The sequence below is a fragment of the Aptenodytes forsteri genome, unplaced genomic scaffold, assembly GCF_000699145.1.
Source record: "Aptenodytes forsteri isolate BGI_AS27 unplaced genomic scaffold, ASM69914v1 Scaffold518, whole genome shotgun sequence".
NCBI classification, from domain to species: domain Eukaryota; kingdom Metazoa; phylum Chordata; class Aves; order Sphenisciformes; family Spheniscidae; genus Aptenodytes; species Aptenodytes forsteri.
The window spans coordinates 453,929-465,847 of NW_008795773.1; the positions used below are offsets into that span (position 1 = coordinate 453,929).

General features: G+C 47.6%; 1 protein-coding gene across 1 annotated transcript in view; it reads right to left on the minus strand.

Annotated features, from left to right (window-relative positions):
* Positions 1-2,080: 2,080 nt before the first annotated feature.
* The window catches only part of DPH7 (diphthamide biosynthesis 7), a 14,081-nt gene continuing 4,242 nt past the window's right edge, over positions 2,081-11,919 (minus strand). Inside the window, exons 2-9 of the mRNA XM_009283626.1 lie at positions 11,436-11,572; positions 10,906-10,993; positions 10,059-10,153; positions 7,095-7,261; positions 6,507-6,579; positions 5,565-5,630; positions 5,200-5,372; positions 2,081-4,128 (exon numbers count right to left, since the gene is read on the minus strand). Coding sequence (XP_009281901.1) covers positions 3,506-4,128; positions 5,200-5,372; positions 5,565-5,630; positions 6,507-6,579; positions 7,095-7,261; positions 10,059-10,153; positions 10,906-10,993; positions 11,436-11,572 — 1,422 coding nt within the window. The 3' untranslated portion in view covers positions 2,081-3,505. The remainder of the gene's footprint in view (positions 4,129-5,199; positions 5,373-5,564; positions 5,631-6,506; positions 6,580-7,094; positions 7,262-10,058; positions 10,154-10,905; positions 10,994-11,435; positions 11,573-11,919) is intronic.

The window sequence follows — 11,919 nt, forward strand, 5'->3', positions numbered from 1 at the left end:
CCTGGCCGTTGTGCGGGGCGTGACCGCGCCAGCAAGCACGGGACAGCTTCTGTCACTGGCTATTAAAAACAAACCCTTCCCTTTGTCTGTCTGCGATGTCTGATTAAATTGCTGCGGGGAACCTGGCGGTTCATTTCCCATCCCTGACCAAGGAAGGCGTTACTGGTGTCTTGCACCGTGCGTGTAGTTGCGTTGTGTGAGCGTGCGGGTGTCCTGCTCTCGGACAAGAGCTGATTGACCAGGTGCTGATAATAGCAGGAGGCATTTTCTCTCCAGGCTGCTGAAACATCATTCCTTCCTTCTGGGAAGGAATTCCTTCCTTCTGGGAACAAGAGAGGACGAGTCTTACCTCCCTGGGAGAGTCTGGAGTTCCCCAGCTGTGGAGAGCAGGCCACCGCAAGCCGAACGGCGTACCCCAGAGAGCACTGCTGCCGCTCGCCCCGAGCGGCAACTGCAGCCAAAAAGGGAACGCTTCGATGGATTTACCCCCGGCCCAAATGAAGTGTTCCACTAAACCAGGAGTGAGACCTCCAACGGGCAAAACCAAGTCTGTACCCCAGACTTCCTCTCTGAGGAGAGAACTGTAGCTTATATTGAACGCCACAATTATTCCAGACTTTCCCGAGCCTTAGAGTGACTCTTTTTTTTTGGAGTAAATCAAGACACAGTTAGTAGGTACACTTAACGCCTGTCCTTAGCAGTGCAGCTGCTTGAAGTTGCAAGATAACTGTTTAAATTTGAAATGTATCTCAAAAATAGTTATTTTCGGAGAGAGATTCCTACAAGAACAGTGTCTTGCGGTTCATCAAATTAAACGGATACAAGTGACACAGACAGTTGTGTGCAATTGTTTAAAGTAGAAACTGCTAAATTCTAAATGTCTTTGGAAATAACCTGTTTTCTCTGACACCCAAGTGCTGGAGTCTTTGAGAAAACAATTCTTCTGTGCGACAGTTCTGTGTCTGGGGACTGTAGCCCTCCCAAGAGGTACTGGGGGCAGGGGGTTTCCATGAGGTTTTCCAAATACAAAATACTGCAAAGCTTAAGCATTAGAGAATTAAATCGCAATTAAAATGTTCACTTTTGGAGAAAGAAAGCATGTTTACTGTGTAAACATCCCACCTGTAATGGAGACTGACAGGCGAGTCCTTGAACTGTTGTTAAAAAATAGGTATTTTCAGGGCTGGATAGGGCTGCCATGGCGGGGAGGGGATGCTGCACTGGCTTCCGCTTCGTGGTGCCGCAGCCCCAAATAACCGCAAACAGCGGTTTGCACTTTGGCACAGAAGGTTCAGGAATCGCACCCGTAGTGGGGGCGAGGGAAGGCGCAGCGGTTCTGATTCATTAAGCCCGACCTGCATTTTTCACCTATTTTTCAGCTCGTCGGAACAATGGTTATACGCAAGTGGCTGTTTCCTGCCTTCAGCTCTGGGTGCGGCTGCTGTCGGCAGGGGTGGCGCTTGGCCCCTTCCTTTCGGAGGTGTCCCTCTCTTAGGCCCCAGCTCCCGCTGTCCAGAAGGGACGACCGTTTGCAGTTGGGTGGAAGGGGGTGGGGGGCAGGCGAACGCGAGGCTGGAGAGCAGGAGATCCCGTACCCTTTGATGCTAATACCAGCTTGGTCTTGAAGCAGTCGCTTGCCTTACCTTCCCTACGTGAAGGCAGATTATAGTAGGGGACTCCTCACTTCCGAGGGCAAAGCGAGGACTGACATAACCCATGAATCAAGCGCCTCAGTCTGGTCGCGTTCTGTGACGCCACCCCAGCTTCTCTAACCTCAGGCTGTTTCCTCTTAATCTCACACGGCAATAAAAAAAGCATTACAACCTTTTAAGATGGAGTCATAGTCAAAAGCCGTGTCGCTGCAGGGACACACCCTCCACGTTCTCACTGAGGCATGAGGAAACTGGATTGCCTACTCCGACTGCCAGAGACCATTCAACGCCACCACCAAACGCCCTCAAAGGGACCGAGCCATCACGGGACAAGGCGGAAGGGTCTGCGGTGGACTTCTTAAAAATCAAAATGACCAAGGAAGATAAATCACTTCTATTGATTTTATTTTAGAAACATCCAAAAATAGGGTGTGGTTTTTTTTTTTCTAACAAAAGCTCTTGTTGACAATACTAATACGGATCTTCATGTAACAGTGCTCAAGAATGTTTTCTAAAATACACATTCACCCTTGGAAAAGGAGTTTCAAAGCAGTAAAATTCTGGTCTGCTGTACCTCGGTTTAGATGCAGCACTGTTACAGATAGATAGATACCTGTTGCTGGTGTGTGTTTCCCTCCAGGCAACTAATTCTCTAGGACCCTCAAAGAGAAACCATGCAAGCTAGAAGCTACTTACCTAGTTTAAGCTGGTTTTTTTGTTTCTAGGAAGAAAATAGAGAAAGTGTTCCAGAAACGGTGTTTTGCTGATATTTCACAGTGAAAAAAGAAAGCTAACGGAGCAACCATGAGAAATTCTGCAGCCATTCCCGGAGGTAGTTAGGGCAATGTTAAGATTTTGGTTTCTGTACTGACTTATTTTGAACTTAAAAGATGTCAGGAAACACTGCTTGTACTTTTTGGAGGTTTTGATCTTAAAGCTGTTCACCTTTACAAAACTGAAAGACCTTGACTTTGGACCGAAGCGTATGTCTCACTGTGGAGAGCAGGAAACATGAGTTTGATACCAAGAGGCTATGGGGGGGATGGTTAAGTATGGCACTAAAATATAGCGGGGCTCGCTACACAGTTCATGCTAAACCAGGTTGTGCTTAGCTTGGGAGAGTGATGAAGTGAGATTGCAATCAGGTGATGAGTCTGATGTAAAATTAGGCTATGCAGGTACACCAGAATCCTTCCAAGGAAGGCCCTGCTCGGAACAAAGCTTCCCGTCGCTGAACTGCTGTCCGTCATACCGGACAGTCTGGATTTCCTTCTGAAAAAGAATTTCTCTCTACTAAAGATCACTGTGAGCACGTGGCACTGTCAGTATCTGGACTGTCTTTGAGCATCTTCTCAAGGTGCATACTAGTTTACAGATCGCACAGCAAGCTACACACACAGCTAAGCCTCTACTCGTGGGCTTTCCCGAGACATTCAGGGAAGCCTCTGACCACATACTGTGTGTTTGTCTACACGTAGCAGCGCAGACAAGTTTGGTTTGTGATGGAAGGAGGAGAACGGGCTTAACAGATCAATCGTACACATGCAAACCAGCCTGGAAGGGATTCAAATATAAGGTACGAACAAGCAGCCTTTGAGAGGGAGGCTGTCCTACTTTGCACTAGTACATTAAGGGAAAACTAAATAAACGTGCCTGTGCTTGACCACACGCCTCAAAGCAAAGGCTCTCCTCAGTGCTGAAAACAAAACACCAGTAATTCCATTGGTACCGGCCTTAAAAGACTCACAGGCTCAACAATAAAACTGGAAAAGCCCAACAGAAATTAGAGAGGGCATAAGCTCAGATGTCACGCTCAGTACAGGAGTTTTGCTACCACTCTGCCTTGGGACTGGTCAATGCAAACTTTCAGCGGTTCTTTCAGACGGAGATCTAGTACTTGGCGTCTCCGAGGGGGTCACCAGGCTCATCTCCCACTTCCAGACATGGAGGATATTGTCATAGAAAGAACAAGTGGCTACAATGCTCATCTCTTTTGGACTGTCTAGAGACCTGGTTGAATCACCGCTTCTGTCCAGGCCCACTCCGTTGGGTCTCTTAGCCCCCGAGTCAGAACCGCTGGCTGACTCGGGATCTCCCCCTCGGTCAGGACCCCCAGCCAAATCTGAACTCCCCTTTAAATCGGAGCCCCTAACCAGGTCAGGATCCCCAGACAGCTTAGGGCCCCCTTCTGCTTTGAGTGGCAAGGCAGGACCTTCACTCTCCTCATCCAGTATTACATCAAAAGTAGCTGTAGGAGACTCATAAATTATCTTCAGGTTTTGGACCTGCAAATTCAGTCTCTCATCTCCTTCCTCTGATCTTCCCACAAGCTCCTCCGAAGACTGGCACGCAGCAGCGGAGTCCTGTGTTGCAGTCCAGGTATCCCTTGGGCAGAGCCTCGACCAGTCAGCCCCGTAGGCCAAGGAATTGTGCAAGACATAGGATGACAGGATGATACATTCCTCCATGTTTTCCGCTTAAAAAAAAAAGTGAAAATATGAAATGAGCAGAAATCCAGTTGTGAAAGGGTTTGTTGCAGACTGCTCACAAGCCATTCTAGCACTGGCTATGTCCTACAGGAAGAGTTCTCTGGTTATTGCCTTATTCACAACAGAGTTAAGCGTTCTAGGAGAAATGAGGTTCTGGCTCTCCTGACAATTTTTCGGCCACCTCTCATTAGCCTTGATTTTCCCTGGTTCAGTAAGCAGATAGGAGAAGATTTAACGTGCATTAATGTGCATCATTATGCAAAATACCAAAAAAGGCTTAAGAAAGACAAGACGGATCACACAGCGATCCCCACTGAGCCATGAATACAACTGGTAAGATTGCCAGACCGGGTTCTGGTTATTAATAAATTGCAGATGTGTTCTTCCCACGAGCTTTCAGCATTTGACTCTGATATCAAACGGACATCCAGTTCCTCCCTTCCCTATACAGCAGAAGTGTTATCCTCATTTCGCAAGCTGTGAGTCTGCCCGAGGCCTGGAGAAGCCTAGGGAGGCAACTGTTTTATGCAAGATTGTATTTGTAATGTAAATGCAAACAGCTTTTAATCATGTAAATACCTTCTGATTCACATGGAGAGCTTATTCACGTTATTCTAGATTAACCAGACTGCACAGCACTTCCTTTCTGAGGCAATAACCAATTCACCAGCAGATCAGTGACTTCTGCTGACAGGAAAGCATCACCTGACATTCAGAAGAACCTCTTTGAACCATCAAGATGAATACAAACCGGAACGGTTGTGTCAACGGGTAATGCCTTTACGCCGAGACAAACAGGCTTTCTTCCACGAAAAGAAGTTACGAGAGATTTACACATGAATAATGACAGTGCCTTTGCACAACCGATGGGGCCAACGGTGAGGATAGGTCTGGAAAAGCTGGAAGAGTTACCTCAAGTTGGAGTACAAGTCTATGGCTATTAACAACATCTAGATCTTTCTAGCAGGCTCAGCGCTGGAGTTCCCCCATTAACCTGGAGGTAGGAAAGGAGAGCAGCAGAGCAGTGCAAGAGCATCTCTGTTCCACTGAACACTCACCCATGCTTCCGCGGCAGTCAAGGATTTTGAATCCACTCTGCATGCAGGCTGCTAACAGCACAAAATCACAGGTTGGGTGCCACTTCAACCTCCAAACTCCACCTTCAACATGGGTGTCCGCCAGCGGCTGCTTCATGTTCCTGGTGTCCCACAACAGCACGTGCTCGTCATAGCTGGAGACATATCACAAATAAATATGCAGACACAGCTGATTCAGTGCAACAAGTACAGAAGAAAACTAGGAAAGATCGCATGCTCTTCACCACACTGAATGTCTGAAGAGACCACACCTCGAGCAGCAGTAGTGCGTTCAAAGTAACAGAGGAGGCTGTCACACTAGCAAAGAGCAGCTAGAAGGGGTTTACCTGCCAGTGGCCAGAAGATTCTCCCGGTGGGGACTGCACTGAATGCTGCACACACCCATTGAGTGTCTGCAAAAGAGTTAACATACAGCAGAGGGAAGAGACAGCAATGTACAATTTGAGAAGGGATTCCTCCTTGAATTTCAAGGATTTTGGGTCTACATAACTACATCAAGGTGTCTCAGGAAAGGAGAGCAAAGTGAACTCAAATTTCAGCCCAGTGAAACACACAGGTGGAGTTCTATCTACGCAGTCCAACAGCCTTTCCGGGGCAAAACTTCTACTCACGTAGTCTCTCAGCACAAATATTTTCCAGTAATAGTTGTTTATATAATAAAATATAATAAAAATAATAAATAATAAAAATAAACTGCTGTTCAGAGCCCGTACGAATTTCAGCACAACAACTCCATTCCCACAAGATTTTACTCCCAACATTAGTATTTCCATAGCGATAATCCCCAGTGTATTTTAAGGTTACATATAAAATTCACTGGTGAGCCGTGTATATTGTTTTAATCATATTCTAAAAGATATGTTATGCCACCAGAAAAAAGAGATTACTTCAAATGAGTGAACAGTGAAGAATAAAATATTTTCTAAAAGAAAGTTCCATAATAAGATAGCCAAATTTAACACACACAAAAATTCCCAAAATAAAAGTGTAAATCAGGATCCTTCTTTTAGAAAGAAGCTACCACCATCTTCATGTGTGGAAGTGACCTGTTAGTTTATTATAGTGAAGGACACAGAGAAGAAAGTTTCAACCTGAAATTGTCCTGATGAAAAAAATCTAATAGATGTCTCCATTTCCCAAGGGAGGCAGAAACAGGACTCCGCTGTCGCCGCACGTCTCTGAAGTCAGTGGCTTGGGAAGGGACACGGTAGCACCGTGTGTTCATGCACGATAGCTTTAGGGTCCAGCTGCAGACACAGCTTGCTTACCTCCTGCTGGTGAAGACGGGAGTCTCTGGACTGCACCTGGTGTCCCAGCCCTTTAGCAGGCTGTCATCTCCTCCTGCACAAAGACAAAACATCGTTACCCTGCACACCATCCAAACGACCAGTGCAGGGCACCGAGGCCACGCAGTCAACACCGAGCTGGTGCTTTTCAGCCCTAGGGTCTCATAGCATTTAACGGACATCCCAAATATCATTTGAGGTTCACAGTACTCATCACCACAGAAGAGACGCATTAACAGTACCCTCACTTTGCTAAGCAAAAAAATTCAGAAGGAAAAAAGACTGGACTCCAGAAGCTCTCTGCTGTCTTTTGCACACTGCAAGAGATTAACATCTTTTTTGCCAATAGCCAGCCAAAGTACAGTTTAAAAGGCACAGCTTCTCCTAATTAACTCCAACCGCTTCCCACAACCAAGAAGCCTTTTACCTAGCAAAGGCCCCAGCTCCCAAAAGCAGCGTGATGCAAGCAGCGTACCCAACCCTGGAAAGTAAAATCCCAAGGAACACACCTCCCTCAACAAGGTGCCCCTTCCCCAACACCCCCAAATGAGATTCCCAGCCCTTACAGACCTGAATACACAATATCGGTGTCCCAGTAATTAAAAGCAGCAATCCAGGCCTCAAATTTGTGAGCTTCCCACTGGTTCAGGACATGCACAGAAGGAGCAGATTCATCGATGGAGAAAAGATTCAGCTTCCCCTCTGAATCACTGCTGATCACTCTCAAAGGACATCCACTACAGTGGAATACAGAGAAAACATTAGAAATTACTGAAACTCGTGTCCTAAGAAGCTGTTAGAGTAAAAAATAGCAGCCAAAGTATACACAGATAACATAACATAATACTATATATGTTTGATTCAACTAAACATCGATAGAAACCGGTAGTACAGTGGAAGGAATGCAGGCATTTATACAGTTCTTTTAGCTTCAGCCCATCCCATCTTAAAATCATCTACATCAACGATCCCCATTCCCTGATCTCACAGGGGGAGCAAACCCTCACACTCATGTTGGGGAAAGAAAACCAGCCTTGGGTCTTTCTTTCTCCTAGATGCGTAACTTGACTTCGCACATGCTTGATATTACATCAATAAACAAATTCCATGTGAAGAGGGATTTTTTTTTCCTCCAAGTCAGACTGACAAGGACCTCTCAGAGTCCCTTCCCTCTTCTGGAGTATGAAGAAATGTTTCATGTCCCTGCTGTCACAGGCATCTGAAGCACTGGCTAATCCTGACCTTTCCTGCTCTCTTCCTGTGGCACAGCAGAGTTGCAGTTTCTGGACACAATGTACTTGAAGCACTGGCAAAAGTTTTGCAGCTCACAATGCACAGATTTTCTGACATTCCCTGACATGAACTAGGTACCTTCTGTTTGGTTACCTGCAACTGTAGGTACTGATTTGGTGACTCAGGGCTTCTACTGAATCTCCCAAATTTCCAGACAAGAGAGACAGGGTCACCCCGTTCCTACAGATGTGCAAAGGCTGCACGTTCGGCTTCTAGAAGGGGTTATTTGTCTCTCAAGTGACAACAGTGACAGGCTTTAAAGGGACTTTTTGTCATGGCAACGATCATTTACCTTGAAGGGCAGAGACAAGGGGAAGAAGGAATGTAAGGAAGAAGAAAGTAGAACTGGGAATTCTACTTATCCGTTAAACAACATACACAGAAACAGCTTTAATTAGCAAAAGCTACTAAATATTTGCCCTACAGCATTAAGCACACAACTGCCTGATCCCCTCAGCTTCCAGCTTCCCACCAAAGGCACCACTCTCTGTTTTGCACTTAACTTACAGAAAACATATCGTCTATCTGGACCTCTGTAAGGCCTTTGACACGGTCCCCCACAACATCCTTCTCTCACAACTGGAGCAGTATGGATTTGATGGGTGGACCGTCCGGTGGGTGAGGAATTGGTTAGATGGTCGCATCCAGAGGGTAGTGGTCAACAGCTCAATGTCCAGATGGAGGTTGGTGACGAGTGGCGTCCCGCAGGGGTCTGTACTGGGACCGGTACTGTTTAATATCTTCATCAATGACATAGACAGTGGGATCGAGTGCACCCTCAGCAAGTTTGCAGATGACACCAAGCTGAGTGGTGCGGTTGACACGCCAGAGGGACGGGATGCCATCCAGAGGGATCTGGACAAGCTCAAGAAGTGGGCCCGTGTGAACCTCATGAGGTTTAACAAGGCCAAGTGCAAGGTCCTGCACCTGGGTCGGGGCAACCCCCGGTATCAATACAGGCTGGGGGATGAAGGGATTGAGAGCAGCCCTGCCAAGAAGGACTTGGGGGTACTGGTGGATGAAAAGCTGGACATGAGCCGGCAACGTGCGCTCCCAGCCCAGAAGGCCAATCGTATCCTGGGCTGCATCACAAGAAGCGTGGCCAGCAGGTCGAGGGAGGTGATTCTGCCCCTCTACTCTGCTCTGGTGAGACCCCACCTGGAGCACTGCCTCCAGCTCTGGAGCCCTCAGCACAGGAAAGACACGGACCTGTTGGAGCGGGTCCAGAGGAGGGCCACAAAAATGATCAGGGGGATGGAACACCTCTCCTGTGAAGAAAGGCTGAGAGAGGTGGGGTTGTTCAGCCTGGAGAAGAGAAGGCTTCGGGGAGACCTTCTTGCAGCCTATCAGTACTTAAAGGGGGCTTATAAAAAAGATGGCGGCAAACTTTTTAGCAGGGCCTGTTGCAACAGGACAAGGGGGAACAGCTTTAAACTAAAGGGGGTAGATTTAGACTAGATATAAGGAAGAAATTGTTTACGCTGAGGGTGGTGAAGCACTGCCCCAGGCTGCCCGGAGAGGTGGTGGATGCCCCATGCCTGGCAACATTCAAGGTCAGGTTGGACGGGGCTCTGAGCCACCTGATCTAGTTGAAGATGCGCCTGCCCACGGCAGGGGGGTTGGACTAGGTGACCTTTAAAGGTCCCCTCCAACCCAAAGTATTCTATGATTCTATATACCCTCTTTCAAGGTACAGCTAATTCATGTTATTTCATGCAGCGATGCCATTTCTGAAATCAAATATATGAGCATTTGAGAGAGGAAGGAGCCACTTCCAAACCATTTCTCTCCCGTTTCTCACTAACCCATGTTTAAACTTCCTACACGTGCTATTATTAGCAGTTCTTAAGCAGAACATCACACTAAAATTTCAGCCGTTCTAAGAGCAGAGTTGGAACCAGTGGATCCATCTGCATCCCATTCTGGCCTTTCCTTTCAGCAAAGGCAACAGAAGACATGTCCCTGGCTCACCTGCCGCCATTCACCATAGCACAACCTCACATTTGTTGTTGGTTTAGTCTCTGTGACAGTGGCCACGGTATGTGTTCTTGTTCCTTTGTTACCCTTGCTCTGGAAATAGTAACTTCTAGAGAAGGTGCAGGGAGAGAGCTGGGACCAAGAAAGCCTTAAGCCACTTCACAAAAAGCCACCAAAGATTCATTCATCAAAGTCCTCAACTTACACCTGAAAACTATCACACACAAACCACCTCCGATACCAGCCTTTATCTCCCATCCTCACCATTGCTCTCGTCCTGTGGACCAGTCTAAAGACAAGGCCAGATGCTGTGCACCAAGATCGACCCTGAAGCATGGCTCCAACATGCAGCTCTTCTTCTACTGGAAAGAAAAGGAATGGGTTAAGACTGGGAAGACAGCAAGGTATATAACACTTGTACCGCTTACTCCTACGGCAGGTGTTTTCCAGAGACGGACAGGCATATTAGGGTCCCACACTAAAGAAGAGATGAAACACCCCATAGCAACGTACAATTGCTTCGTACTAGCTGAAGGGCAAACGTGCATACGCAGGATCCCCACCCTTCTGCTACCCGTCTCCCACCAAATCGCCCTTAAACTTTGCTTCCTCTCAGTGAGTGATGAAGTGCAGAAGTGATGACCTGACTGCTGAATTCCCTCATAGACTAGCTCCCGCTTCCTTCGCTCTGTGGGAATGGCTCTCTTGATTACTCCCTTCTCTCACTGACCGAAAGAAACCCCTCTCCAAAATTCTTCCCTGTTTTTAACAACTTTGCATCTTCTGCTGTGTTTACCAGTTAGTCTACACTTATTCTCAAGTGACAGTTTCCAGGGTTTGCTTCTGCTCCCCTCATGCCTCTCATCTCCCACGCTCCGCAGGTGGGTAGAGCCCAGCCAGTCTCTCTGGTGCCATGAACAAATTTGTGGGTTTTATGAGAAACATTATCAGAAGACAAAAGAAGAAGTGTTTAAAAAGCTAAGCACACTGAGGAAGCCATGGAAACCATACAGCTTTCCTACATGTCTGTGAACACTGCTAATAAATCCAGGGATGTATTAAATCTGGGTTAAACACAGCTTCAACAGCAGCAGGTGTTACAGCCACCTACCTCGCTTCCAGTCAGGCGGCAAAACTCCACGGCGCCTGTCGAGTTTGCAATGCCAACCATGGGATGTTCTGCAACAGGAACGTGGCACCTAAAAGATCAAGTTAAACGAGTCTTGAATGTCCATCTTTCTTGTATTTAAGGAGGAGAGCAAAGTCATAACTTTTATTCCAGGATGCGCAAGGAGAAGGTACTTGACCAAAAAGATCTCGTGAAGAAAATCTAAGTATCCTCAAGTTCCCACAAACCTGCATGGAGGGGATTATATATAGGAAAAATCTACTATATATTATTATATAAACAAAAGATGTCCACAGTCACTGACCAGCTGTTCATAAATAAGCAGAAGAGCATAACAGAAATGAGCGCAGCCTTTGCTCACTGGAGCAAACTGGAGAATACTTCCCTCCAAGAAGCCAGGGACCGTTTAGTTAGTAAATATTACTGCTGCTGCCATACCAACAGCCAAAACAGAACCCCAGAGGGGCAGACCATGCTGCTGTGAGCCCCAAGCCTCAACGGGCCAGCGTTACCATTTGATGTCCAGGATGGCAGCAGTGTCAATTCTCTGGATTTCAGTCAGCGGGATATAAGGCTGATCCTCATTGTAGTGATACAGGTAGAGGCGCCCAGTCCGGTCACAGGCCCCATTGCTTCCTCGGGAGTCAGTCTACATCAAAAATTGGAAAGAAAAGAGTAGGCTTAGCAATGATTCTACCTCTCCCAGGCCTCTCCCCACCGGAGATCTTGCCAGGAGCGGCCGGCAGGAGCCGGGCAGAGGGCTCCCACTTTTCAAGTCCCTCCCTTAAGGGATTAAAGCCACCACAGCTCCCTCAGAGCCGGTCACGCTCACCGGCGGGGCACACTCAGCCCCACACGCTGCGGCCACCTCAAGCCAACCCAGCTGGGACAAGGCGCCGGGGACTGACAGGACCAGGGCCAGACGCAGGGCTGAGGCGGCCGGGGGGGCACCCGGCACCGGGCTGAGGGGGCCCGCGAACGGCGGGGAAACAACAC